We start from the raw sequence: 27,697 nt of genomic DNA, 5'->3' as shown, positions 1-27,697 counted from the left end.
TAACTGGAGGTAGCACTGCCATGGCAGAAGTCTGTCAAAAGCGTGTCGCTGATTTTGTCAGGTTGGTATAGCAGTAAGTTTTCTTATCATAGCAATGACATGGCTTCTTATAACTAGGTTGGTATAGCAGTGAGTATTTTTGTCATACTTGAATACTTTTAATACTTTAATAATTTTCTTTGAAATGGCGACCATACAAAGTAGGTATTTTAAGCCAAGTATAATAATAGTTATAGCAATAATATGGCTTCTTATGACACCAGACTCACGCAAACATGGCGGCTGGCGACACGCATCTTTGACATTCAGTGCTACCTCCAGTTAGAATTATAGCTCAGTGCCTAACTTGCTGCTTCTGCTTCTGCCTGCTGCTGCAAGGCTGCAACAAAGAACAAACACACTGCCACTACTGTCAGTCTTTTCCAGTATCTACTACGAAGTAAGTATCTTGAGTGATTAGATCACGTCCAGGTAGCTTATTGAAAATAAAATTAAGATTTTTATAAACTCCTTAGGCCTACATTAAGCAATAAAATTGTGACCGAACTTTAAATTAAAGAGGTAAGTTGATTTCAAACTTTTGACCGTATATATTATAGAAGGCCATTGCTCTGATCAGGATGTTTTGTTATTACAATATTACACTCATGTCAGTGTTTGACATGTCCATTTGATTCGTTTCTAAAATATGGATTATTTCTGTTGCTGGGATGAGCCTGTAGGCCTTTAGCCTTTGTTTTAAGCACTAATAAATAAGCACTACTAACTTGCGTTGGGTTGTTCTCCCATCTGTCACAGTTTTAGCGAATTTCCTATATAGGGAATAAAAAGCTATTACTTTAGGTCTCGGTGGAAAACGAAATATAGTTGCATAGTACTCAAAGGAAAGTCCTTAAGTTAGGACAAATTTATTATTTTTGGATCAAAGCAACTCATAAATATTGAACTTCAACATTAATTATTAGTTGCTTACTTCAGAAGTCAGACCAGTAATTTTGTGAAGGCCTAAGTTTAAATACTGGGAAATAAAGTTTTTTTATAATTGGTATAAATTAATGATTGTTAAAGTTGCGACAACACCCGTACCGGTAAGTAAATTTTACAGTCTCAGCAGTCAGCAATATCGTGGTCGCCACTAAGTTAAGGGTTGCGTGCGGCAATACCTGTGAGTCAGGGACATATTTCCGAATAGGCGGACTAGGCACCCATCTTAGGGGGAACAAAATTTTGGGGGTTAAAAAATAAAAAAAGGGAGGTTAATCTAAAAAAATAAACGTTGAGAAAATTATTCTGGGAACGGCAAAACAGCCATTTGAAACATTTTGATTAAGTATACCTTACAATTATTTCAGAACGCATTTTAAACAAAAGTCGATAATTTAGTACAAGGTTGTCCTGAGTTTTCCGTGCTGCCCTATCGGTCTGGCGGACACGCGCGCCGTGGGAGCAGGATTGCCGGCCGCTGCATAGTGGCGAACGAAGAAAACACTTCCCCCTATTTACTTTATACTTCATACACTACTACGCAGCGAGCTGAAAGATTGAAAGTCCATCTGAATGCCAATGTGGTGTGTAGAGATTGTGTGGTATTTCTATTGTGAATTTTACCAAAATGTAACAGATAATCATCAGTGAACTGCCTAGAAGCACTAGATACTTAAATATGTCCCTGCCATAAGTAAATGTTGCTAGGTAAAAAATTATAAAGGTAGACATCAAAATTAAAAAATTTGTTTGGAGGCACCTATACTAAATAATTACCATGTTGCGGTCTCAGTGATAACGTATTCGTCATTCGCGATCGTGAAAATTCGGCGATATTGTGGTTGTCACTAAAAGTCACGGCAACACCCATAAGTAAATGTTGCGGTCTCAGTGATTACGTGATCTTCATTCACGATCGAGGCAATACTCGCGAGCACATTTTGTGGTCTCGGCTGCACTGTGATCATCTCTTGTGGTATCAGTAAAATTTATGTGATGATCTCCAATAATCGTGATTTACTTATGATGTTAAGTAACGTTAAAAGAAAAACCAATGGAACGCTGTCAATGAATTGAGACTTATTGGTAATCATTGTAGTCCTTGGTCCATACCAAATTCAAGTCAAGTAGGCCACAATTCTCGGTGCCCAGGTTGGTTGGATACCCAGATACCCTGTTTAAATATGTGTATAGTACACCTCTCTCACATTTTACACGTCTTTTCCAATAAGAAAAAAATAGTTGTAAGCATGTACTTAGTGATCAAGCTATCTTACAGACCTTCCAAGCTAAGCTAACCTTTGAATTGAAAACAATCCTAAGGATCCTGACAAAAACCCTGATTTAGCTAACATGGTGAATACAAAATTCTCCTTAAAAATTGCCGTTAATGTTAGCACGCTCATTGGATTAGGTAAAATTCAATGTTCACTAAAGTAAACTTAGTAGTGCATCAAAAATATTTGGTGTCGTGTAATCCTGTGTTTTCATTGGGCTACTTAAAAACTTCCATTTTAGAACAAATACTAATATCATGGTAAATATACTGTAAAATTAATTTATATTAACTTTCTTATGAATTAGAATAATCATAAGCCTACCTACTTATGTTATGACAAAGTATAAATAGGATAAACACAGTTTATACAGGGTTAATAAAAAGTATGGAGCCTCACTGTCAATTTTTTAACGGCCCATACTAGAAAAACTAAACTCTGCACACCTTTATGACATGTTATGAAGTACTTTTTGAGCCTAATTGCTACCGGTACTTGGTTCGCAAACCCAAAATGGGGGATTTTGGGGAAACAACAAAATTTGAAATGTTAAGCCTCATCGAGTGACCCCTCATTTTGAAGGTTGTGATAAAAGAAAACTGACAACGCAAACTAGAGGTCTAACTTAACCCAGTAAAATAGGCAGCCAATCGAAATCTTTATAAATCAGAATAACTTAAAAAATTTTCTTTATGTATCATCAATTGACTGCCATATTTTAGACTGTGTTAAGATAAAGACAATAGTAATAAACAAATCAATAAAATATTATTCTAACTGGGTCAGCGTTACATATGGTGTTCCCCAAGGTTTCATACTTGGACCTTTATTATTTATTATATTTATTAATGACTTGCCTAATTGCCTTTCCACAAATTCCTGTATTTTCACACTGTATGCCGATGACATAACTGCTCTTTTAAAAGAAGAACACCGAATGAACTTAAATTAACTTTTGACAGCACAATTAAAAATACCCCCGCTGCAGCAAACATGCAGACTTAGCGAATTTCCAATTGCCTGATTGGATTTACACTAAAATGTTTCCTTAAAAATATCACATCTAGCTGAATACCCGTCCTTCATACGGGGTTGGCGTATAACTATAAAATGCTTATTGGAGCAACAGACTTTATTTTAGTTATGCCCAGATGAGACGCATGAAGTTTGTTCAAAACATAACTTTCTAAACTACTAGGAACGATTACTTTATACCCCCACATCAAAATACCTTGCTCAACGGCTATTTCTTCCCTCCTTTGATGGGAACAATTCAAATTCTTCTTACAAAATTAGGCCAACCAAACATATCATAGCCTAACACTTTTCTTAATAATGGGTCTTTTGATTTTCTACTCTTGATCACATGTCACTGGTACTGAGCTCTCTTTAAAAGTGTAAATAATTACCTAACCATAACAATTCCAGCCCTTCGTCTGCTGGGGACACTTTAAGCGGTAACCTTGACAACGCATTGGCACTATTGTTATCAGACCTTACATATCTTATGTCAAAATCATAGCCTGACAGAAACAGTGTGTATCTCTGTAATCTACTGGCTGCAAACACAGGCAAGCCTTTCATGGGTCCAAAAATACTAACAAGAGGTTTATGATCACTCGGGTAAAATGCTTCCCATACAAACACTGGTGGAATTTCTTAACACCATAAACTTCAGCAAATGCCTCCTTATCAATTTATGAATGGTTTTGCTCCGCCTGGTTCAATGTACGTGATGCAAAACTTATGGGCTTTTCAGTACCATCTTTGTCTAGTATACTGAGCATACATCCTAGACCATAGTTACTAGCATCCACTGTGAGTATTACTGGTGCTTGGGGGTCATACTGTGCTAGCACAGGAGCCGTATACAATAGCTCTTTAACTTTCTTAAACAATTTCATACCCTCGTTGTCAAAACAGAAGTCTACATCTTTCTTCTAAAGGTCATTGTAAAACCTACAGCCTTGAGGTGTGAACAAACTTCCGTTAGTCTATTTAAAAGTATTTCGTCATTAGGTCCAGATACAATTATATCATCCAAAAAACATTTCACACCTTGCAAAGCTTGTTTGATGACTCTTTGAAAAATACCTACTGCTCAGGCTATACCATAAGGCAATCTTTTGTATGAAAGCAATCCCTTGTGTGTACTGATTGTGCACAACTACTGTGCACAATCTTAACTGCATATACGCTTGACTTAGGTCAATCTTATTGAAAAATTCCCCCTTTTGTAGTTCTGTAAACAAATCTTAGACCCTAGGAATGGGGTACTTATCAATATCTAATTGTGCGTTAACATACGGTATCTAAAGTCGCCACAAATTCTAACGCTACCATCTCTTTTAGGAAGTGGCACACTAGGCGATCCATACTCAGAACTACAAACTGGAATTAAAATATCTGACTCTAGTAAATGTTCTAGCTCTTTCTCAACCTTAGGCCGCGGCTCCACTTGCCGTAGATTGCCGCGCTGCAAATTGTAGCTGGTCAGTTGAGGAAATAGGAATGCAGCGATCAAACGAAGGTGGCTCCACTAGCGACAGTCTGCAGCGCGCTACATTTTACGGCGCGCCATAGAATATAGCGTCGCGCGGGAATGGAACTCGGACCATTTTCGCGCTACATTTTGCAGCCAACAGGTGGCTCCACTAGCTGTAGATTGTAGTGCCGCGCCCCGCGCCAAGCAGTGTACGTACTGACCGGCATACAGGCACAAGACACACGCTACAATCAGTATCGACTTTTTAGTGTCCTTAGTTTTTTTTTTTTTTGATTGATTTGTAATCAATGGAGCCTGAACTGGACTGTGAAATTATTATATTAGAAATTATTATATTGGGAGTGTGGGAATCTAGTTTTATAGAGGTTGTGTAGGGGTTTCCTACTTTATAATATAAATTAATATAGTAGTGATTGGAGAAATAAACACGTGAAAACATTCTATTTGTTTTTAAATGCAGCAGTCGTACAATTGTTATGATTATTAGCCCAATAATAAAAAGCTTTTAATGGCTGGTTTGGATAAATATTAATAGGTACAACAAAAACTCACGAAACTCATTGATATTCACCTCACATTGGTTACTTGGAAATATTACTTCTGAGGGTAAATGAGTGTAATAAAATTAAATTGAATAGAAATAAAAATGAAATAGAAAGTAAAATAAAAATATAAATAAAATTACCATTATAGTAGTATTTAGTATTCACTTTAGATAGTATTCACCTTGTCTGAATACTTTTTTAGTTTAGTATGCAATGTGTAGAACATCCCTTCGGACTTTCCGTTGCTTAATATTGGATGGATCCACCATTTTCGCTGCTGTGATCGGCGTCGTCTTAATAAATTACACTGATAACAACACTACGAATGTTAATTTGCGGCATGATTTAAGGGTCACGTTGACCTCGGGGCTACAGTAAACTGCTAGTGGAGCCACGGTGCATGTGAGGACGCTGCAGATTGTAGTTCGTACTCTGCTGCTAGTGGAGCCACCCAACTGTAGCGTGTAATTTGCAGCGCAACAATTTACAGCAAGTGGAGCCGCAGCCTTAGCCTTAAGGTAGTGATGTGTGTGTAGCGATGGGTGTAAGGTAGCGATCTGGGTCGGTGATATTTAGGTATGGCATTTTCATTTACTACAAGTTTTACTGGCTTACAATTACACTATCCTAATTGGTCTGAGAAAACTTCAGGGAACTCGTTTATTAGTTCCTTAACTAAACTTTCATGTTTTCTCCTTGAGTCAGTACTACTTTTAGCAACAAATAATTCCTCATTATTTTTTAAAGAAATTTCTAACTCCTTTATTCAGTCTCGTCCCATGAGGGGATGAGCTCCGTTCTTAATGACGTACAAGATTAAAGTTCTGCTTTAATCTCTGAACTGAACATTTACCTCTAGCTTACCCACAGGGTAAATTGGCACATTAGTGTACAGTATGAACTTAGCTGTATGTCGGTGCCATTTTGATTAGGGGTGCGATATTGACCTCTGGTTTGTGCCATTCAATTTCTCTTGATAAGCCCTTTAAAATGAGGGGTCACATGATAGGTGTACATTTGAAAATTTGGGGCTGTCCCCAAAATACCCCATTTTGGGGGCTGGGGCAAAGTTGTAACACGTTAAAAAGTTAACTGGGGGGTTCCAGACTTTTGCCTAACCCTGAATAAAAGTGCTTCTCACTGGATACAGTATTGTTCAATCTAAGGTAGCTTGCTAATATTTGAACAATAATATCATCATGTGTGTGCTTAATTCTTTAATTTCTCTGACAAGGCTTAACCAAAGCTAAGCAAGGTTAAGTGGCTATGTTATAAAATACTATTGTTACAAGTTAAATAGAATGAAATGAAAAGAATACTTTACTGGAAGAAACTTTTATGATGTACTAAATTGGTCAAACTTATTTACAGAATAATTAATGAACAACAGAAAACCATATGTAAAACAAAAACATTTGAATTCTCATAAGGAAGTCAAAGAGTACTAAATATAATAAACATAGTCCAATAGTTATTATATGCAACACTCCCCCTACTCAAGGCTTCCTTAGAGACTTCATAGGAACGTTAAGCCAGTCCAATTTTCTGTCTTAAAACCTTCAACCTTGGTCCAAGAAGAGGTTTTGTAAACAAATCAGCTAGTTGTTCACTTGTGTCAATTTTCTTCACTTCCAGGTTTCCTGCTGTCACTTGTTCTCGAATGAAAAAGTGTTTTATTTCAATGTGTTTCGTTCTTCTGTGATGCTCTGGATTCTGTGCTAGACATATAGCAGCTTCATTGTCTACGAAGATCACAGGTGTACTTTTAAGTTCAGTTAATGAACTTAGTAATCGCTTTAACCAAATTGCATCCCTGGCCGCCTCACTCGCAGCTACTATCTCTGCTCCCGTAGTGGAAAGTTGAACAGAAGACTGTCGTTGGCTGATCCATGATATCGCTCCACCTGCGTACAGAGTCAGTAGTCCTGTTGTCGATCTCCTGGTTTCATGGTCACCACCAAAGTCTGAATCACTGTAGCAATTAAGAATGCCACTTCCAATGTGCTTCTTGTACACGATTCCACAATCTTTAGTACCCTGAAGATATCTGAGTATTCTCTTCACTCGACACCAATCATTTATTGTAGGATTTTCTAGGCTTCTGGAGACGACACTCACTGCGTACGCTATGTCCGGTCTGGTACTAATCATGAGGTACATAAGAGCTCCGACAGCTTCTCGATACGGAAAAGACGTCTCATCTGTTCTTTTGTCTTCCTGTTCAGATTTTACTATAGGTGTTGGTGCTGATCTGCAGTTTTCCATGTTGAATCTTTCCAAAATTCTTGAAACATATCCTCCTTGACTTAATTTGATATTTTCACCAGATTTGGAAATCTCCAATCCTAAAAAATAATCTGCTGGTTTTGACTTGATTTTAAATTCTTTTTTCAATTCTACTAGGAATGAATTTAAGTCTTCATCATGAGTTGAAGCAATGAGTCCATCATCAACATATAGAACAACGATTAACTTATGTCCATTGTTGTTACGGATAAAAAGACATGGATCATCATCACTCTTTTTCAGTCCCAGTGTTGTTAGGACCATTCCAACTCTCTCGTTCCAGCATCTTGGTGCTTGTTTCAAACCATACAAACTTCTATTAAGCTTGCAGACGTGATTACTGTTATCACTGAATCCTTCTGGTTGATGCATATAAATTTCTTCATTTATTTTGCCGTACAAAAAGGCAGTAGACACATCAAATTGTGTGAGTTTCATTCCTTCATTAGCAGCTACTGCGATAACACTTCTGATTGTTGGCATTTTTGCTACTGGACTAAAGGTTTGATTATAATCAATTCCTTTCTTCTGTACAAATCCCTTTACTACTAGACGGGCTTTGTATCTCTCTATGGATCCATCGGCATTTGTTTTTACTTTGTATACCCATTTACAAGGTATGGCTTTGTGACCTTTGGGTAGTTCAGTAAGTGTCCACACTTCATTCATGTGAAGTGAGTTAATCTCATCTTCCATTGCTTTTTGCCATTGCAGATGATCTTCACAGTTCGATGCCTCCATGTATGTATTAGGTTCATAGTGTGTGTTCCCCATAACAGCACTCATCACAAAATCTTCAAAACGAATGGGCTGCCTTACCATAGCTCTATCTCGGAGTTGGCGAGTTTGCACAACGTTTTCTTCCTGTTGTTCTGCTTCCTCGTCTGTCAATTTATCTTCTTCCGATTCATCTTCAGGAAAGAGAATGGGGACATTTTCTACTACAGGGGCTGAACAGTTCTCATCTTTTGCTTCATCGGGGACTTTTTCTTCTGAAGATATAGGCCTATTTACTATGGATTCACTAATAGGCTCTTTCAAAAATTTTACATCCCTGGACCGAATGACAGTACATTTCCATGAATTCCAGAGACGATATCCATCATTACCATCATATCCAATAAGTTTGCATTTCATCGCTTTCTTGTCAAACTTACGTCTTCTCTGCTTTGGAATATGGACAAAACAATCTGTCCCGATAACCCGTAAATGTTTTATCGTAGGTCTTTTTCCAAACCATGATTCATATGGAGTCTTTCCGGCAACTGATGACTTAGCAGTTCTGTTCAAAATATAGGCTGCAGTGTTTATCAATTCAGCCCACAAGCCTTGAGGCAGATCACCGTGAGCATGCATCATTGACCTTGCACATTCAACTATGGTCCGATTTTCTCTCTCTGCAGATCCATTCTGTTGTGGTGTGTATGGCATTGTGATCAACTGTTGTATTCCATTCACTTGAAGGACTCGTCTAATACTTTCATTGTCGAATTCACCTCCTCCATCACATCTCAACTTACATATTACATGGCCTGTGACTTTGACTTCTGCAAGAAACTGCTTCAGCTTCTCTACAACTTGAGATTTTGTCTTCATAAAATAAACACTGCGGTAGCGAGTAAAGTCATCCTTGAACAATACAAAGTACTTTGAACCTCCAATCGACTCAAAGAAAGGTCCACAAACATCAGAGTGAATGATTTCACCAGGTACTGAAGCTCTGTGTTCATCTCTGCTTCTGAATTGTGTTCTGTGCATTTTTCCATAAGCACAACCTTCACATACCTCATTGTCAAGCTTGAGATTAAGGTTCAGTTCTCTCCTTGCAATTTCTTGTACATGAGTTTTGCTTTGATGTCCTAGTCGTTCATGAAGTAACTGCAACTGATTAACAGCTGGAACTCCTTCCATAACAGCCATGAGGTCTACTGATTTTCTTACTGCTAATTTAAACAAGCCTCCGCCTTGACTTCGATGTCCTTTGATGAGTGGTTTACCATTTCTATCAAACAAAGTGCAATCCTTGGATGTCGATACAAATTTACTATTTACATTTAAATCTTGAGCAGCGGTTACTGAAAATAGGTTTGCAAAAATACCAGGTACATACCATACATTGGTTAGCTTTACTGTATTCCAAATACCATCCAAATTTGCTTCCATGCAAATTGTTCCTCTACCAATAGCACTTGTCTGTTGTCCATTTGCCATTGTAACTGCATGAGGTAACTCAAATTGTTCAAAGTCAGTAAACATTTCCCTACAATGTGTAACATGGTTGGTAGCACCACTGTCCACGTACCAATCATGTGATGCGGTAGTATTCTGGGTTTGAAAAACACAATTACTTAATATGGTTAGTGCTGCTTGTTTGGATTCTTTTTCCAAGCTTTTCTTTTCAGGTTTTCTTTCAGGTTTTCCATCCGCTATCCATTTCTGACACTCTTGCAACCAATGTCCTTTCTTGTGACAATAGTGGCATGGAAACTTTTTCTTTTTATCATTGTTTTTGCTGTTTTTCTGTACACCTACTAAGTTACCTTTGGCTTCTTTAGATCTATTGACCGCCATTAAAGCTGTATCTTCTTTCTCATTTTCCTTTGAAGTCAGCTTTCTTGCTTCTGTACACAGCCAATTTGTAAGATTGTCAAGGTTTCTCGCTTTATCCTTGTGAATCATTAACCAAGTTGTCTGAAAGTTGGAATATTCTGCTGGTAGGATTTCAAAAATCTTGCAAATCAACAATATCTGAGGTAAACTATCTTCTTTCTTGTCTTGGATTTTCTTAATTTCTTCTTGAAGCTTTACCCATAATGACTTGATTGCAGATAGGTTCCCAGCCATATCCAAGTGTTGATCCCATTTGTAGGTGAAGAACAGAGAGCATATATCATAGGCTTTATTTTCCTCTATTTCCGCAAATAGATTATGCAGCTCCTTCCAAACCTCATCTCGTTTTTCTAGGTTTCTTACCTGAGCTCTTACTTCCTTACTTAATGAAGATGCTAACATAAACATTACCTCTGACTGTGTTTTGTTAAACTTATCCATCTTCATTTTATATTCTTTCATTTCTGCATCTTGTGTTTCATCTTTAGGTTTCTCTGGCAATTCCATTTTACCAGAAATGGCTTCGTATGCATCTGGGATTCCTTTAAGCCTAATTTGCATGAGATATTTCCAATCATCCCAGTTGTCCTTTCCATGCAGCAATTCCATTTTTTGCATAACAAATTCCATACTAAAGATTTTATCTCAAGCAATAAATTATTCTATTTAAAACCTGTAACACACAATATAAGGGTGTCTGGGCCCATAACCTGTTATAAAATACTATTGTTACAAGTTAAATAGAATGAAATGAAAAGAATACTTTACTGGAAGAAACTTTTATGATGTACTAAATTGGTCAAACTTATTTACAGAATAATTAATGAACAACAGAAAACCATATGTAAAACAAAAACATTTGAATTCTCATAAGGAAGTCAAAGAGTACTAAATATAATAAACATAGTCCAATAGTTATTATATGCAACAGGCTATACTTATGAGTATATTTGTTACTCTAATTGTAGTATACATCGTAGACATTTTTGATCACATGATAATACAGCAGTAAATGTATGTCTTAATCTGAATAATTTGAATCAGGAATACAATTTGTTCATTTAAACAAGCAATGATTACACCACCGTAATGTGCAAATTTGACTACATTCCATGGTAAACTGTTATTTAGTGCACTGGAAAAGCTTGTTATCATTGAATCTATTTGTTTATATAGAACCAGCTGTTGACTCATACTTGATAGCATATCAAGGTTTCAATTTTACTACTCAGTTTTGTATTTTGTTGACTGTCGGAATAGTCAAAGCTATCGGTTACTAAACCTTGATATCATCCTATACAATTTTATAATATTTTAATTTGACTATTTACTTAGGTTGATTAGGTAAGCACAAAAATCTCCTAGTTTCAATTTAACCCTTTCCTCTTAGAAATTAGTAGTTTAAAATAACTTTGTATTTTTGAGCATTCCAATTTATTTGTAAAGCTGCAAAGTTTAAGAGTTTTCCCTCTAAAATTGCTAATATTATGCCAGTGATATAAGATACCCGCCCATCCACACAACCTTCCCTCCCAAGGATATACTGTACCTCTAAAACACAACTACCCCGAGAATGATGGAAGACTCGTTAATTACTTGAGTTACAAATATCTTCAAAATTTAAGTTCTTTTAAGCTATTAATATGTCATTGATAATTAGTATTACAATTTTAGCAATAAAGACCTTGTATACACTGTCCTTTTTACTGTATTTGGCCTTAAATCAATACCTATGTTAAGTTTTGAGGCATCCAAAATTTTATTAGTAGGCTATACCACAAAAAGCTTTAGTTTGACAAATTAGCAGGGCCGGTTTAACCCATACGCGAACTACGCGGGCGCATATGGCGCCACGATAAAGTGGCGCCGTGGCGCCAACAGAACATTTTTTTTTACGTGAACAACGTAATTTTGTTTATTTTAGCTCAGAGTTCAAGTATTCAAAGCACCACAATAAAGGCATTTATTCTGTTTGTACCAACAGCACTTGAGAAATTTGTATATTTGTACAGCACTACATCTCAAGGACTCAATGCCATTTGCAGTTTCGATTCGATTGAAGTGAGCTGACGCTCGGCAGTCGGCAGCGTCAGCGCCAGCGCGGCACCTATGGGTTTCATTTCACAACTCACTCATGCTCGAGATGAGCAAGCGCGCAGTGCCACTTGTCACAACAAGAAACTTCCCCTTTCTTTCACTCCTTTCTGCCTCTGATCCTAGAGCAGAGCATTACATTGTATTGCACTCTTTTAGTTGTATACGAAGGCCTATACCGTATCGATATCGTATTGGCATTGTTTTGATGATTCATGATTGTTGATAAGCGAATTATTACGAGTGTTTTAAGTTTAATTTATAATTAGCACATTAAATAAGAAGAAAGTATAAACTGAAAAAATGAGTAAAACATCTTCCGAGCCGATACTATGAAAACAATGGGGGAAAAAAGAAACCGTCTGGCACTTTTATTATAGAAAGCGTAAGGCAAATTTTGAAGAGGAAGAAAAAAAAGCCAAATCAATGAGTAGATTTTTGTAGAAATCATCTGGTAGCGAGTCCAGTCAGCCCAAAGAAGTCACGATAGAAGACGGCAATGACAGAGGTATTTATTTATTTATTTTCCAAGGAAAGACAAGCAGCTGATCACAAATGGCAAACATTATGTCATTGCCGTCTTCTATCGTGACGTCATGCTTGACGAATATTACGGCCTGTTTTTTTAGTGTGTCCTTGGTTTTGCTATAGTTTATATGATGAGTAAAAGTGTATGAATGTCACATTTCTGCGAATAATAAACAGTCTTTTATTGCAAGTTAGTATTCTTCTACCTAAACTTATAAAAAAAGTTCTTCCCAAAATTATTGGGAAAAAATTCACAAATACGGTTAAGTTATGTTTATGGGTTTAAGGGGGGGGGATTCTAAGTGGCGCTGATTCGGGTGTTCGCTTAACTTTGAAAAATTCCTAGAACCGGCCCCTCAAATTAGACACGTCTCTATTAAAATTAATTTACTTTCAGGAAGATTATTTGCCATGCAGGACGATTCGTCAAACAGTGAATCAACTTTTGAGTTTGTAGACTCAAAAAATGGCACAAAGGCCCAATCTGCTAAACAGCAAAAATCCACTGATGCAGGTAACTCTTTTAAACATTTAACATAGAACAAATTGTGAAGTTAAGGTTAATTCCATCAGCCATGATTAAACTGCTACATGGGGTGGAGATGTTTTTGTTTTGTGCTTTACAATTTTGTTATGCTAATAGTTTTTAAGTTAGTTTAGTATCAAGAAAAAATATGAATAAAGAAATTCCCTCTAAACGACAAAGTTTTTACAGGGTTTTGGTACCTGGAACCTGATCCCCAGGTGAGAAACCTCTACCTAAAACATAACAAGATTAATACACAAACCCAGTTAAAACTGGAAAATCACCAATAAAACCACATAGAAATAGTACCTATTCAAGCATAAACACAAAAGCCCTTAGATAAAAATATAATTCAGTTGTTAGGTCTACTTCTAATCCCCATTGTTGTTTCTGTTTTGCATTTAATCAGTACTTTCGTAGGCCACTTATTTTACAGCGCGCTGTGGCAGTTAGGTTAGGTCGGATTATCATAAATATATTTGTAGGACTTTCCTTGTTTCGTTTTAAATCGAACGATACCAGATGAGTAAAAAAAATTCATTATAACCCATCCTAACCTAACCGCCGCAGCGCGCTGTATAAGGGTGGCATCCGTATAATACGATAGTACCTTTTTATTAAGGGCTTATGCAGGTTTTTTTTACTAGGCCTACTATGCTGCCGATGAAACTTTCAATGAATACAAAGAAGCAAAATGCTTATGGTGAACAATAAGGCTAGATTTGACCGCAAAAATTTGCTTTGGAATGCTTACTTGACTTACTTTACCTTTACTCTCTGGTGCTACAGCCCAAGATGAGTCTTGGTCTCCATCACAATTTGTCTCCAATCTTCTCTGTTTCTTGCTTTCTGCCTCCAATTCTTCAAAATTCTCAAATCCTGTTCAACGTCCTGCAACCACTTTCTCCTTTCTTGTTCCGCGTATTTGACCATCTATTAATTTTAGAGGCATTCTTTCATTCCCCAGTCTCACTACAACACTGAGCCATCTTAACCTCAGGCTTACTTTACTTATTTCCTGTTATTCCTCTGTTGGGGCAGCAACTAGACCTCTCCAGCATACACTGTTCGGAGCGACTCTCTTCACCTGACATGACCTTGGAGCCTGCTGCAGCTCTACGCCTTAAATTAATTTTTGGTTTCCCCTTCTTCTTTGTCCTAATGGATTCCACTCCAGAGCTTTTCTTACTGCCTCACCCTCTCCCTTATTCAGTGTGTGACCATTTCATTTCAACTTTCTTTAATTTTATTCCTAAGTGGAATTTGGTTGGTTCTGGCCTATAACTCTTCTTTAGACGATCTCAGGCCATCTTATTCCTAAGACTGACCTGATGTATTTGTTGACAAAGCCCTGCATGGTTCGGTTATCTCAACTAGACACTTTACAGGTCTTGCAGATTTACCGTGGAACTGACTGATTTACCGTCAGATTTACCGTGGTTTGTTTCCTGAAGTCTCAGTTTTACTTTCAAGCTCAGTTGGCAAGATCTCAAAATCGGAATAAGCTGGACAAATGCCCCTTTAGCTTTTATCAACCAGCTTCTTACATCCATTCTCCTTCTACCTCCCCTCTTCTTCTTAATACACCTCTTCTTTCTACCTGCCTCTTCCATAGGGACTGCTGTCTCCATAGCGACTCATCCTCCACCAAGGTGCAATACTCCTACCTATAAGAGATAAAGAGCCGAAATCTGTGCTTTACTGTGAGCCTCACTGACATCAACGACAGTAGCACCTGTGCTACCTAGCAGCCGCTATGGGAACATGCCAAAATTTTAATGATCCCAGACTGAATGCCCTTAGGCATGCACATGGGAATTTCGCTTCTTAGGTTTACATCCATTGATACAGTTCTATGTGTTGTGTTATTTTGAATTTTCAAGCCATAGCCGAGGTTGTTATGGCTACTAATTTGTTATTTTTCAGATACATTCTCACCAGAGGACGGAATCAGATTCCAGATCTCAAAACGTAAAAAGTTAATTTATATTAATAGTGACGGGAAGATTCTGAAATATTTTCTTAAATAACATAAACTCGCTATCACCAAAAATGAGCTTTTTAAAATATGGTCTGTTGCAGATACAGAAAAGAACGTCCTATCTGCAGTAGAGCCACCTTCAGCGTTGCCCAGTTTTGTGCCTCCGGTGGTTTTGTCTGAGCCTTCGGCCTCTTCACCTCTTGCCTTCCATCCGACCACCTTCAGGTACGCTCTTCGATGTGATATCTGCAAACTGAGTTGGCTAGGATGGTGAAAAGTGGAAACCAATGTAGCTGTTTTATGTAAAGTTTGTAATACGTGTTGATAAAAACAGTTATAGTCTATTAAGTATAAAGTTTTTTAAGTTGATTAAGTATTACCTTTTTCGGTAGCCTAAGGTTTCAACAGTTGAGTTCTGCAGTACGCGTTTTGTGTCAATTACGTACGAAAAACAAATACGGATATGACAATAGACAAACATTATTTAGCCTACACAGTTTATGACATTGATGAACTGTGTAAATAATGTGTGTCTGTTGTTGTGTCCATGTTCGTATTTGTTTTTTGTTTTATTTTAATATGTGACAAACACTCTCAATGTGAGCTGTTTTAACCTTTACTACGCAGCTGAAGATGTGCCTTAATTGACACAAAATGCTTACTGTAGAACTCAACTGTTGGCATCTTAGGCTAATGAAAAAGGTAAATTACACTGAATAATTGATAGGTGTCTAGGCGTTAATAACAAAGTTATAGTTTGAATGTTTGCAGAAGATGATTTTATGTATCTGGCCCCTAAGTTACAATGAGTTTCAAAAAAGTAAAATAAAACTATAGGTAAACATTTGAGACAAACATTTACATCCCATATAGGAAACCAGTTTGTTGAAGTTGTAACAACTTCCCGCTACCATGGACCGGCAGTGATATAAAGACAGTGTAGTGCCGTTACAGTAGAAGTGTCTCTAGCGTAGATACTACACTACATAGGCGGGTATCTGAGCCACTGATCTTTCCAAATCAGCCTGACTCCGGCTGACAGTTGGGATAGATCCTGTTTTGAGACTTTCAATGGGGCACTTAGCCTGAAACCGTTATACACATTACTTTATACTAGGCCTAGAGGGTTGCGGTAATTATCACTTAGTTAAAATCCACTGGTGATTGGCAGGATTTGAACCTGCTCTACCACTAGACCAGCTCCCAAGACATGAAACAAATGTAAACCTGTCTGGAAATTATCTCTTCAAATTTCAGGACGAATATATTTACCGAAATTTCAGGACTTGTTGTCATAACATGAGTTGTTCTGTTTAGCCCAGTAATCCCAGCAGAGAAAGGTTTACCGGTGAGTAGCCCCAGTGCAGATTCTGCGGCTGAAGCTTCCCCCTCCACTGACACTTCCACAGGGCTGCTGGGCTGGGTGAGAGGCTACAATCCTGGTCAACTACTCAACAAGGTATGTAAATCATACTATAGCAAATAATATGATCCGTTGTGACACAAAATCACTTGTGAATTGTTTATGTATCTACTTTGCGTCAAACTATGGTATCTGTAGTTTATTTCATTTGACTTGATTTCATACTTTCATAACTACTTTGTATGTTTACAATAGATTGTTGACAAAAATAACATTCTCTCTCTCTTTCACAAGCAACAAATTTAAACTTAATTAACCTGGTTTTTTCTCCCAAACAAAATTTTTTGGGCAATTGTTTATCACTATTTTGTATTTTATAAATAAGCTCTAATTTGCCATTAAAAGTAAATTGTAAGTTAAATGGCTGCATATTTTATCAGTTCTAAATGTTGTTTGATAAAATTGGCTATTTTTATTATCAAATACTTGGCCTGGTGATTAACTTTATTCTGATTTCAGGTAGCAGAGAAGGCAAAAAGCTCAGTAGACACAGTCATCACTACCCTGGACCCCCAAATGAGAGATCTTGGCCTACTTTGTGAGTATTGTAATGTGAATAGCCATGAATTAATTCTATAGAATCCTTTTTACACAAAACATTATACATACCTAAACTAGTAACATATGTTTCCGCCTATAAGACTGCTGGTGCATTGGGGCATTGGACTACCGGTACCTGGTAGATTGGATTAAAAAGTGTCGGTTTATCAGGGGTCAACTGTAATATGAATATCTTCTTCCGTTCCAGATATTCTGGCAGTCGGGGCGTTGGCTAGGACTCCATCTTCTAAATATTATGTAGTCATTGTAACTTACTGTATTATGAAATTTTAATAACTAATGACCTCTTAAATTAACCGATTCATGACAGTTAATTTTTTTCAGTATACGGTATTAAGTTTAGTTTTTTTTCCATAACACAATAAGGTAATATTAATGTTACTAATTTAAATAACCATTTCGTGTTTGGACTACATTTTTGTGAAATAACACGTAGAGTTGAAATTTTAAGAAAAAATAAAAAATTATGCGATTTAGTATTATTTTTAAGTTATAGGTTAATTTGTTATATTGCAGTTAGATTAACGCTTCATTAGTGCAGGTGGCCGCCCGGTCCCTAACTATTGTTGCGAGACCTCAATCTCTTAACCGCCTTCCCAGTCTTGACGGAGCATAGTCTTGCTCTTGTTCACTAAAGTCAAATAAAATAAAAATATCTTTTACTTTGTATAAAGTTAAAAAAAATATTTTTTTACAGTTTTTACAAAAAATAATATGTGCAATAGAGGTTTATAACTGAATAACTCAAAATACAAAATGAATCCCTCATGGGAGGACCTGACAGTAGGTAGGAGTGAGTCGTTTTATCTTGTAATAGGAAAGAATGAGAAACTTTGATAACATAGTCAAAACAAAGAAACTCCTACTGGCGTTAATTATTATTTTGTATTTTATTTATAATTAAGTTCTATGTTGGTATTAAAAGTAAATAATTGGTTAGCCTATTTATCAGTTATAATCCTTATCACTCAATACTTATTTATTTGCTCCACCTTAAATGCCCAAAATTTCCTAGCACTTTCCCTTCCTGTTTGATAATAGTCATGTTTAGAATGTAAAAAGTCTTGGAAGTTAGCAAAGATAATTGAATTAATTTGTATTACACTTCAAGTTGATTTTCTGTATTGAGCCTGATGGTGAAGAATATTTAACAACCACTGTAATATTGTAACACATGGTTTACATATGAGATTGTAACAATGATAATTGAAAAAAAAAAACTGTGTTCAAATGATCTTTTGCTCTGTGAAGTGTTTAGTTTGTATCTTCTATACCATTGGTTTCAGCATCTGGAAAAGGTGATTTTGAAGTGATCGTCGCATCAGACAAAGAGGTTAAAATCAGTCCAGTGAGAGAAGCTTTCCAAAGCATATTTGGCAGCAGGGTTGCAGTGAAGTAAGCTATGTTTTACGTATTTAACCCTCACAGTGATCAGTGATAAATTTCAAATATCTTGCTACTGTATAATGCTAAAACTTTACCCTGTGATTTTATAATTTATTTTCGTAAAAAAATACAACCGACTTCAAACGCTCTAAAAAGAATGAAATAATTTCAATAAAGTAAACTTTTGTATTAGGCAAGCTCACGTATTTTAAGTCGCCGCAGCTCTATGATGATTTTTGATTGAAAGAGGGTGTCCATATTGCAGGTGACTATCTATAACTAAAGGTGTTAATCTGCATGTCTTTTTCATAGTTATGCGTTAAGTGTTATTTTATTACCGTAATCAGAGATTGGTATTAACGAGTATACTTAAAAAGATTATAACGCATTTAACTTTGAAAAGTAACGTTTTAATGCTAAACTAGCTTCTTTTCCTTATCATAATATCAAACTAAACTATTTTCCTATTCATATAGAACATTTGTGTGTGTTATTTTCATAATGTATTTATTCTGAAGTAAACATAAAATGCAACAAAATATTTCCTTTAATATATAAACAAAACAGTTTAGTATGCTTTTTATATATTTATGTTATCCAGCTACAATTTATTGATTTTGATTTTCAAAATACACACACAATATTTAATTTCAACCGTATTTGCAGTTTGAGCTGCGCCGACTTGAAATACGTGAGCTTGCCTAATACAAAAGTTTACTTTATTGAAATTATTTCATTCTTTTTAGAGCGTTTGAAGTCGGTTGTATTTTTTTACGAAAATAAATTATTTCATGATTTTTAGTGACTGTATGATTTTTTATATATTAATTACTTGAAGATTTTTGATAAGCAAAACTGTTTGAAACAGTCAAAAGTTCCACAGAACAATCATTATTTTTAAACTGCTTGAGTCACCTGTTCAGGTTACATAATCAATGGGTATGAAAATAAACATTTTTATATATTCCTTAAGAAGGAAAGAGTTGTCCATTACATTAGGCCTAATGAAAAACTAATTGTCTTTTCTAGATACATTGAAGTGTCAGACATCATCGTTTCCTGCAATTGGCGTACTTCTACATTATAAAAAGAAATACAGTAACGTCTCAAAGCCTTTTGGAACGATATGAAAGTTATTCCTCAAATACCAGCACTAAAAATCTCTCAAAAGTGGAAAATTGGTCGTTAACACGTATAATACTTTTGGAAAATATTATATGAAAGATTGGTTCACAATACACCTTTATTTGTCAATATCATACAGCTATTCACTGAAACATATATGTTTTTGTCAGTCAGAATATTCAATACTAAAAACAGAATTACTGTATACACAAATCAGGTCAAACGTTAAAATACATTTTTTATAGTAACCAAAACAAAATGCATTTTCTCAATGTAATTCATTTAGGCTCCATGGCAGAAATAGTTTATTGATCAATATGAAGCAACTGTTTCATTAAGAATTGTCTGTAGCTTCATTTAAATGGTTTCAACTAACAGCTGAAGGAATGCTATCTTCTATCTATATATTAATAGGCAAGCATGTTTCTTTAAAACCTTTTTTCTCAGCTCGTGTGCATCGTAGGGAAAATCTACGCATACCGTTGGAAAGCTATTTTCCTGTAGGTGTGCAGAATCCCTTTATAAATTTAAATAGGCTCAAAGATAAGCACAAAAAATGAGTTTAAAAATTTGAAAAAATTAACATGGATCTTATGCGTTGCTATGCTGGTTACGAAATAACAACGAAATATAAACAGAAAATCAAAACAAATGGAGGAAACTCCAATCACATGTTTTATTTACAGTGTGGGGTGAAAATAGATAAGTGAGTACATTACATATTTTTGGTCGAGTTTCGACCACTGGACGACCTCTCGTTGCCTTCTCTGCACAAATGTAAACAAAATAAATGTTGAATATTTAAGGTTTTCAGAATTTTTCACCGAAACAAATATTATACTTAAACATAATATATAAGGTACCAAATAAAAACTCTCCTGATTATTTTGGTGGTGGAACCACACTGATCGGTAAAAGAATCACAGAGAAATTGGTGAACATACATAGAAAAAAAAAAAACATCGCCACAAACAAATTGAGAACCTCCTCCTTTTGTTGGTAGTGGGGAAGTCGGTTAAAAATAGATACAACTTCACAGTAACATGTTTCAGATACCATCCCATTATTTTTAAAATTTCATTTTAGCCTCTTCTTAATTCAAACTAAATATGTAGATCATACAATGAATAGTGTCAGTATTCCTTACCTAGCAGGCCTACATAGAGTTATTTTAGATTAGTTGTATGTGCAAAATTAAAATATATACACGAGCTAAAATAAATGAACAGCCAAAACAAATAAATAAACAAGTCAAGTCAATTGAGAAAATACTGTACCTCTTCAATGAGCGAATTGAGGAACTTTATTCCAGCACAGGTGGGCTTTTTATTTCAAAAGAAAATATGGTCGTAGCTTTTTTCTCTTAGAGCTCTTCCTCTTGTATTGTAATAAGGCGGGGGGTTATCCGGGGAAGTTTTTTTAAAAATAACAGCTATCTCGCAAATGAATTACGTTAAGACCGTTAGTATTTTTAGATTTTGAAATCAATGTTTGCACTTGTATCAATAAGATTATTGATCCACATAACCATTTATATTGAAATCGCACGTGTTCCCCTAGTTTATATCTAACTTGATATCATTGATAGTTGTAATATTCATGTTGTAATAGAAAAAATACCATCAGTACTGATTATATCAATTTTGCTACTATTTATGGGTAAGAGAGCAAGCTGGTCTAGTGGTTAGAGTGCAGGGCTTTTGTCCTCTAGGTTCCGGGTTCAAATTCTTCCAAACACCAATACATTTTATCTAAGTGATAATGTCACAACTCACAACCCTCTAGGTTTTGTCTGAAGTCATTTGTAAAACGATTCCGGACATTTGTAAAACTATTCTGGACTTCAGCCTAGCGTCCTAGGATGTGAAGATGGTACAGAAAAATACTTATCAGTAAGTTGTATAGTGTTTAATTGATGGTTTCAGAGGTCTTGCAGCTGACGCAAGGGGTCTAGCCTCGCAGCCTGTCGGATTCGAGGCTGGGCTTCGAGGAGCTTGGTTGAGGGTTGAGGCTATTCGTGCACTTTACCCCGAGGGTCCCATAGTGGCTGTTGAAAACTTCCTTGTACAGATAGCTCCAGAAAGGTATCCTAGTTGTTTTACTTAAGCTTAGAATTCCTTAATTAGCGCAAAGCTCAACTCTTTCTAACCCTACATATATTCAAAGTAGGTTAGCCTAAACATACTAAGCTAACGTAAGTTGACAAATCTTTTTATACCCAAAGCTTGAGGATAATGAGGATAGACTCTCTTCCTCTGGCTTGATGATGACCGGTTAATGGTTGAAACTGAATGCCATTGTAGTTCTTTATGTATACTTAAAATCTTCTAAGTATTTTCAGTATGAGTGTAAATATATCAAGAACTATTCTATAAGTTTCCTACAATTGCTCCTACGTGTACGATGGATAAATTTATTAGATGGTAGCCTATTTATCATTACCTATAATGGTAAAATAGGCTTCCAAACTTATGCTTATGATAAATACTCCAATAATCAATCATATGACTTAGATGAACTGTACCTAATAATAAAATTTTTTTCTATAATTAACTTGTAAATTTTATGTACTTTTCTTGTTTTACTTTAGATTTAGAAAGACTATGACACTATTTGATGTATACCATATGGAAAATATGTTCAATTTAATAGACATTACTATTGCTGCTGGTAGTACAGGGTGGGCAGAGTGGACTCCCTAGTTTCAATCAGTCGCTGAAAAGCGTGCACGCGAGTTAGCGGAGTGGGAGAGGTTTCATGTGGTGGGGGGAAAGACGCCATTGTTAGTAGTCACCATGCCGTAAACTGGCGAGCATCGTGGTTTTGTAGTCGAAAAGTTCTTAAAAAATAAGGATAGTGTGGTGGCGGCCCAGAGTGCATTTCGTAGACGGTTTGGTTTGAATTGTCATGATAGTGTTCCCGATGCTAAAACCATAAGGAAATGGATTACAAGTGTACGGGTGACCTAATCTGCAACTGAGGTTTACAAAGTTCGACCAAGGACCTTGGAAGCCCTTAAGGAAGCAATTGTTGATGTTATCACTGGAATAATGCCAGATATGCTGTGTAGAGTTTTTGAAAACTTCATTGAACGGCTGAATATGTGCATCGCTCGTCAAGGTCTTCACCTGGACGATATCAATTTTAAAACTTAATGAAAAATAAATGGCATTGTATTTGGATTTCAGAAATAAAAAGCTTTTGTAATAATCGTATATGGTTTTTATACAGTTAACCGATCAAATCAGGGAGTCCACTCTGCCCCACCCTGTATAAACACAATAATGTCCCAATTTTCTATCCTAATTTCTACTTCTGTTCTACTATGCCAGTTCACTATTTCTTTGACATTTACATAGACAGTCATGTTTGAACAGGCGAATGCAAGGTTTTGCTAGTTTGCCGACTGACGATGGTCATGTTTGTGCAGATGGTTCGACGTTGGCGCTCTAGTGCTCAGTGATATAGGGCGAGGTGTTGCTCTGGAGAGCTTTACACAGATGACACCCGTTCCTACAGCCATCGTCACTATGGCTCAAGAAGAAACCTCGGAGGATGAACAGAAGACTTCAATGGGGTTCAAGATACCAATTGGTAGCCTCATGGCAAGCAATCTTCATGTAAGTTCTTAGTTCTATTTATATAGGTCAACATTTGTTGACATTTTAAATTTTCTATCAGATCATTGTATTTTATCTTAATTAGCTGGGGTAGCTGAGTGTTTACAATGCTTGCCTAGCAATCAAAAGGTTGCTGGTGTAATCCTGAGAAAAGTCCTGAAGCAAATGTTGATGGAACTTCTTCACCAATAAAAAAGGAAATCACCAATGAAGACCATGTGGATTTTAGCGACAATTAGCTAGGCAGGAAAACACTTTTTCATTTTAGCGAATTTCCCTTTAGGAAAGTAGCTATTACCGTAGGTCTCATGGTAAGACTTGAGCACGGGACCGATTTACTTCTTCATTGTGATGTCTCCAGAGGCCACAAACAGTATTTATTCAAATTTATATATGTGTCCGTGAACGCGATAACTTGAGTAATTTTTGTTTTATTTTGATGAAATTTGGTTTGAAGGTGTAAGGCAGGATAATCATGAATGAGTTCGTGAACCAGCATGATCGGAAAATGTGAACGGATTTTTACGGAGGTTTGTATGGGGGAAAAATTGGTTTTTCTCATTCTTGATCATTAAAACACAAAATTTCCCAATTGCTCTCTAGACCATTTTAGAGAGCTTAAAAAGATAAATAATTTAGTAGGAAGTGTTTTTGCGTAGTTATTTGTTACGGAGAAAATTCAAAAAATTGTAAATTTGAAATTCCCATGTGATTTTTATTGCAAAATGTAGTTAAAGCTTGTTTATGGATATTTTGATCAACCTTGGCAAATTTATTTATTTTATTATACTAAGCTCGTAATATTTTACAAAAAAAAAAAAAAAAAACACTTTATCAACAGCACTCCCAACAGCAAACTTAGGTACAGTAGACTCCCTCTTATCCGGACACCTTTTAACCGGACAATTTTTATCAGCACATGGTTTAAGCGGACTAGATCGTCAGGAGGTGGGCAGTACTGAAACGACTGTTCTCGTGGAAAGATTTGAGACTAGTGATCACGTATCTAAATACAATGCTCTCCTAAATTTAAGTCAAATTCTGTATACAGTATTCATTTTAACGGTCCGTTTTAGGGGTGTGCGAAGCAGCAAAAAATTTTCGATTCGAAGCAACGATTCGATTGAAAAGATTTTCGATTCGATTCGATGCAACTCGATTCGAAGCAATACGGTATTTTTCTATTCATAATTGTCAATTGAGTGGATTAACAATAATTAAAATTTACCACATTTGTGTAATACAAATTTTTGTTGATGTGGTATTAGGCTTATTCATACTTAACATATGAATTTTAGGTGAAAAAATATTTATTTTCAATCATAGGGATTAGAATAACCTGTATTGCTGGAAATACCAGTGAGCTGCTTTACTTCCCTATTTCATAATTTTTACTTGGAATTGGCTCAACTGCAAGAAAGAAGAAAATAATTTTTTTTATCAAGACATTCATTCTCATTTTAATAACTGTTTAAATAACTAAATAGGTACCGGTAGCTAAATTACAACAAATTTGAATGGAACTTAATATAAAAAGACCATTGAGAAATAAATTAACATATCACAAGTTTAGGGCCTGTGGACCGGCTTCAGGACTGCAAGCAAGAAGAAAATAAAAATAATATGTTTCCACCATGCAATATGTATCATTCATTCCCTACCTCCTAACTTCCTTAGTATAATAACCTCACACTTACATTATTTGTTACATCATCATAAATAAAGAATTATTTATTATTGGCATGAGTAGGCCTACAGCTTTACATAGGCATTATTTTTATAGGGCCTAAAATAGTAATAGGCTAAGCAACATGACAAGTGGAGAACTCATTGAAGAAAAGATATTGTGTAAACTAATTTACTATAAAACTCAAAAACAGTAAATAACACACAAACATTGTTTATGGTATAATTATTAAGGACTGTAAAAAATGCATATCATGTCATACAGTAGTATAGACCTACTGCACGAGATTAAAATCCTAAAACAACTGATTTTGATAGCTAATGAATGAAAAGAATTAAAAATCCATAAAATAAAGCCAAACAATATCACAATTAATTAGGTACCCGAAAAGTAACTCATAAATAATATATAGAAGATTAAAATAATATTAAATTAAGAGATAAGAAAGTTAAATGCTAACTTCTAGTGCCCTTGGACAACAGGTCAATGTTTTTAAACTATCCAAAATGTTTTTGGAACAGCAGGGTCTTTTTCTCTGAAGGAAGGGTAGTAGTATGTCAACAAAAACAATGAATCACTCTCAACAGCCAGGCCCGGGCAACGATGTGTGCATTCAAGGTCATAGACCCTCCCCCTCCCCTCTTACACAACCCGGTTGCTACCCAGTTGCTTCAATTGCTGACAAAATTCAAGTGATGAAACAAGGAAGTAAAGACAAAAAAATATATTTCTTTATTCAAAAACACAAAACTGTTACAGATCATTTTCAAAGAAATTAATTCATTGTAATTTGTGAGTTGTAAATATTGTATTGGATCTTAGAAATATATTTTTTTAATCCCATCTAACCAAGATACAGATCTGTTCACTATTATCAGATATTTCTTTTGTTTATAATTTATTATGTAAAATACTAAAATATATATTTTTATTAGGTATGGAATAAACAATAAATGATTAAACTAGTATGTCTGGATAAATAGTCTTTCTATTCTTTTGACTTTGTTTTCTTTGCACTGTTAGTGTTGCTCACGGCTTTTGTCTTGTCACTCTTGTCAGTAGACGACTAGACTGGCTCTGGCTAGTGGCAGTGCGGCAATTGCTCTGTTTTGTGTCTTTAGGTCGTGAGCCAACTTAATCTGTAATTCTCATTTGAACATTTTAATTCCTCTGTAATAATAGATATAATAATATAAGAGTGTTTCATTGGAAATAAATTGTTCTTTTTTCTTTTGCCCGAACATTTGGGGATCGGCAGACCCCTAACAAAAATACCAAATGTATCAGTCTATAACATTAATCTTACTAGTTAAGTATTAAGTAACAATTTTTCAGACTTATTTTTAAAATGATTTTGGAGTAACCTATCTTGTTTTGGCTAGGTTTACAGTAGTAAAATATTTTTCACACTGCTTACATCAAGACAAAAAACAAAACATCTCATCATTTGCAATGTCAAAACAAAAAAATATAAAACAATTAAAGTTATATTTAATGCAAAGAATGTATTAAATAAGAACGCCTTCGTAAAGGAAACGCAACAGCAACGCGCTCCTGTATTGCGGGTATTGCATTGACTTTCTGCAGGCGTTTTTCGTATATGGATACTGACTCCCTCATGAATCGAATCGTTTTTTGACCACCACTGAATCGAATCGCGATTCGATGCATCGAATCGAATCGAATCGAAATTTCGATCCATTTTCGATGCATCGCACACCCCTAGTCCGTTTTAACGAGTTTTTCGGGGGACGTTAGTTTAACCGGAAAAACTGTTATCCCGACTGGCCTCGGTCCCAAGGAGTAAGGATAAGAGGGAGTCTACTGTACTTGTTTAATCTAATGTTATTTAAATAGATTTAATTGTATATCAATTCAGGCAAATGGAAATTTGCTTAGTCTGCAGGTTTGCTGCGGCGGGTATTTAATTTTTCAGTTTGTAATGAGTTTAGCGGTCTTGTGTGTTTCAATACCAAGTACTAATTTGTGGACTCCTGGTATTATCCTGATTTGTTTTACCAGAAGCAAAATACCTGCTGTAGACTATAAAACAGAACTGTTAACGGGAAAAACTGTTGATTTTGCAGGTACATCCATCAGAGTGGCACCAGGCCATGACAGGCGTTTCTCGTAGAGAGATGATTCTGCTGGCAGCTCGCTCGCTCGTCAACATCTACAAGAACAGCCTGCTCTAACACGTCTGAACACGCCTGTGCTCGCACATCTGTATATACCTGTACTTTTTGTAATCATAGTGGACAACCTGTTGTAGATAATGTGAAATGATTATACATGTTTTTTAACTAAAATTTTGTTTGTAATTTTGTTTACAAAAAAACTTTTAAATAGTCTCTAAGCAATTAATTTGAGTTTCAGATAAACTAAAACGACATCGATGTGGGGAATGTTAGGAAAATTCAATGATCGTCAATTTAAAATAAAATGAGAGTTTTATGAAAGTACCAAGCATAGAAAAATACCCGTCTTAAGTGTATTGGAAAAAACTAGAACTGCATCATAGTAGTAATCCTAATTCTTAATTAACCAATCAACCTTTT

General features: G+C 35.7%; 1 protein-coding gene across 1 annotated transcript; it reads left to right on the top strand.

The window, feature by feature from the left end:
- The first annotated feature begins 380 nt into the window (after positions 1 to 380).
- Positions 381 to 27,448, top strand: LOC128996615 (protein PRRC1-like). The gene is made up of 9 exons (XM_054422019.1): positions 381 to 439; positions 13,228 to 13,344; positions 15,439 to 15,562; positions 16,655 to 16,796; positions 17,220 to 17,298; positions 18,608 to 18,716; positions 21,758 to 21,916; positions 23,263 to 23,452; positions 27,227 to 27,448. The coding sequence occupies exons 2-9, from the start codon at positions 13,242 to 13,244 to the stop codon at positions 27,332 to 27,334; spliced, it is 1,014 nt and encodes a 337-aa protein (XP_054277994.1). The 5' UTR covers positions 381 to 439; positions 13,228 to 13,241; the 3' UTR covers positions 27,335 to 27,448.
- The last annotated feature ends 249 nt before the right edge of the window (positions 27,449 to 27,697 follow it).

The sequence above is a fragment of the Macrosteles quadrilineatus genome, unplaced genomic scaffold (genome assembly GCF_028750875.1).
Source record: "Macrosteles quadrilineatus isolate MER2022 unplaced genomic scaffold, UCM_ALF_1.0 Scaffold_6__1_contigs__length_79288215, whole genome shotgun sequence".
Lineage (NCBI taxonomy): Eukaryota > Metazoa > Arthropoda > Insecta > Hemiptera > Cicadellidae > Macrosteles > Macrosteles quadrilineatus.
Note: the sequence above shows the minus strand (reverse complement) of the source record. Positions and strands in the feature narration are given on the sequence as shown.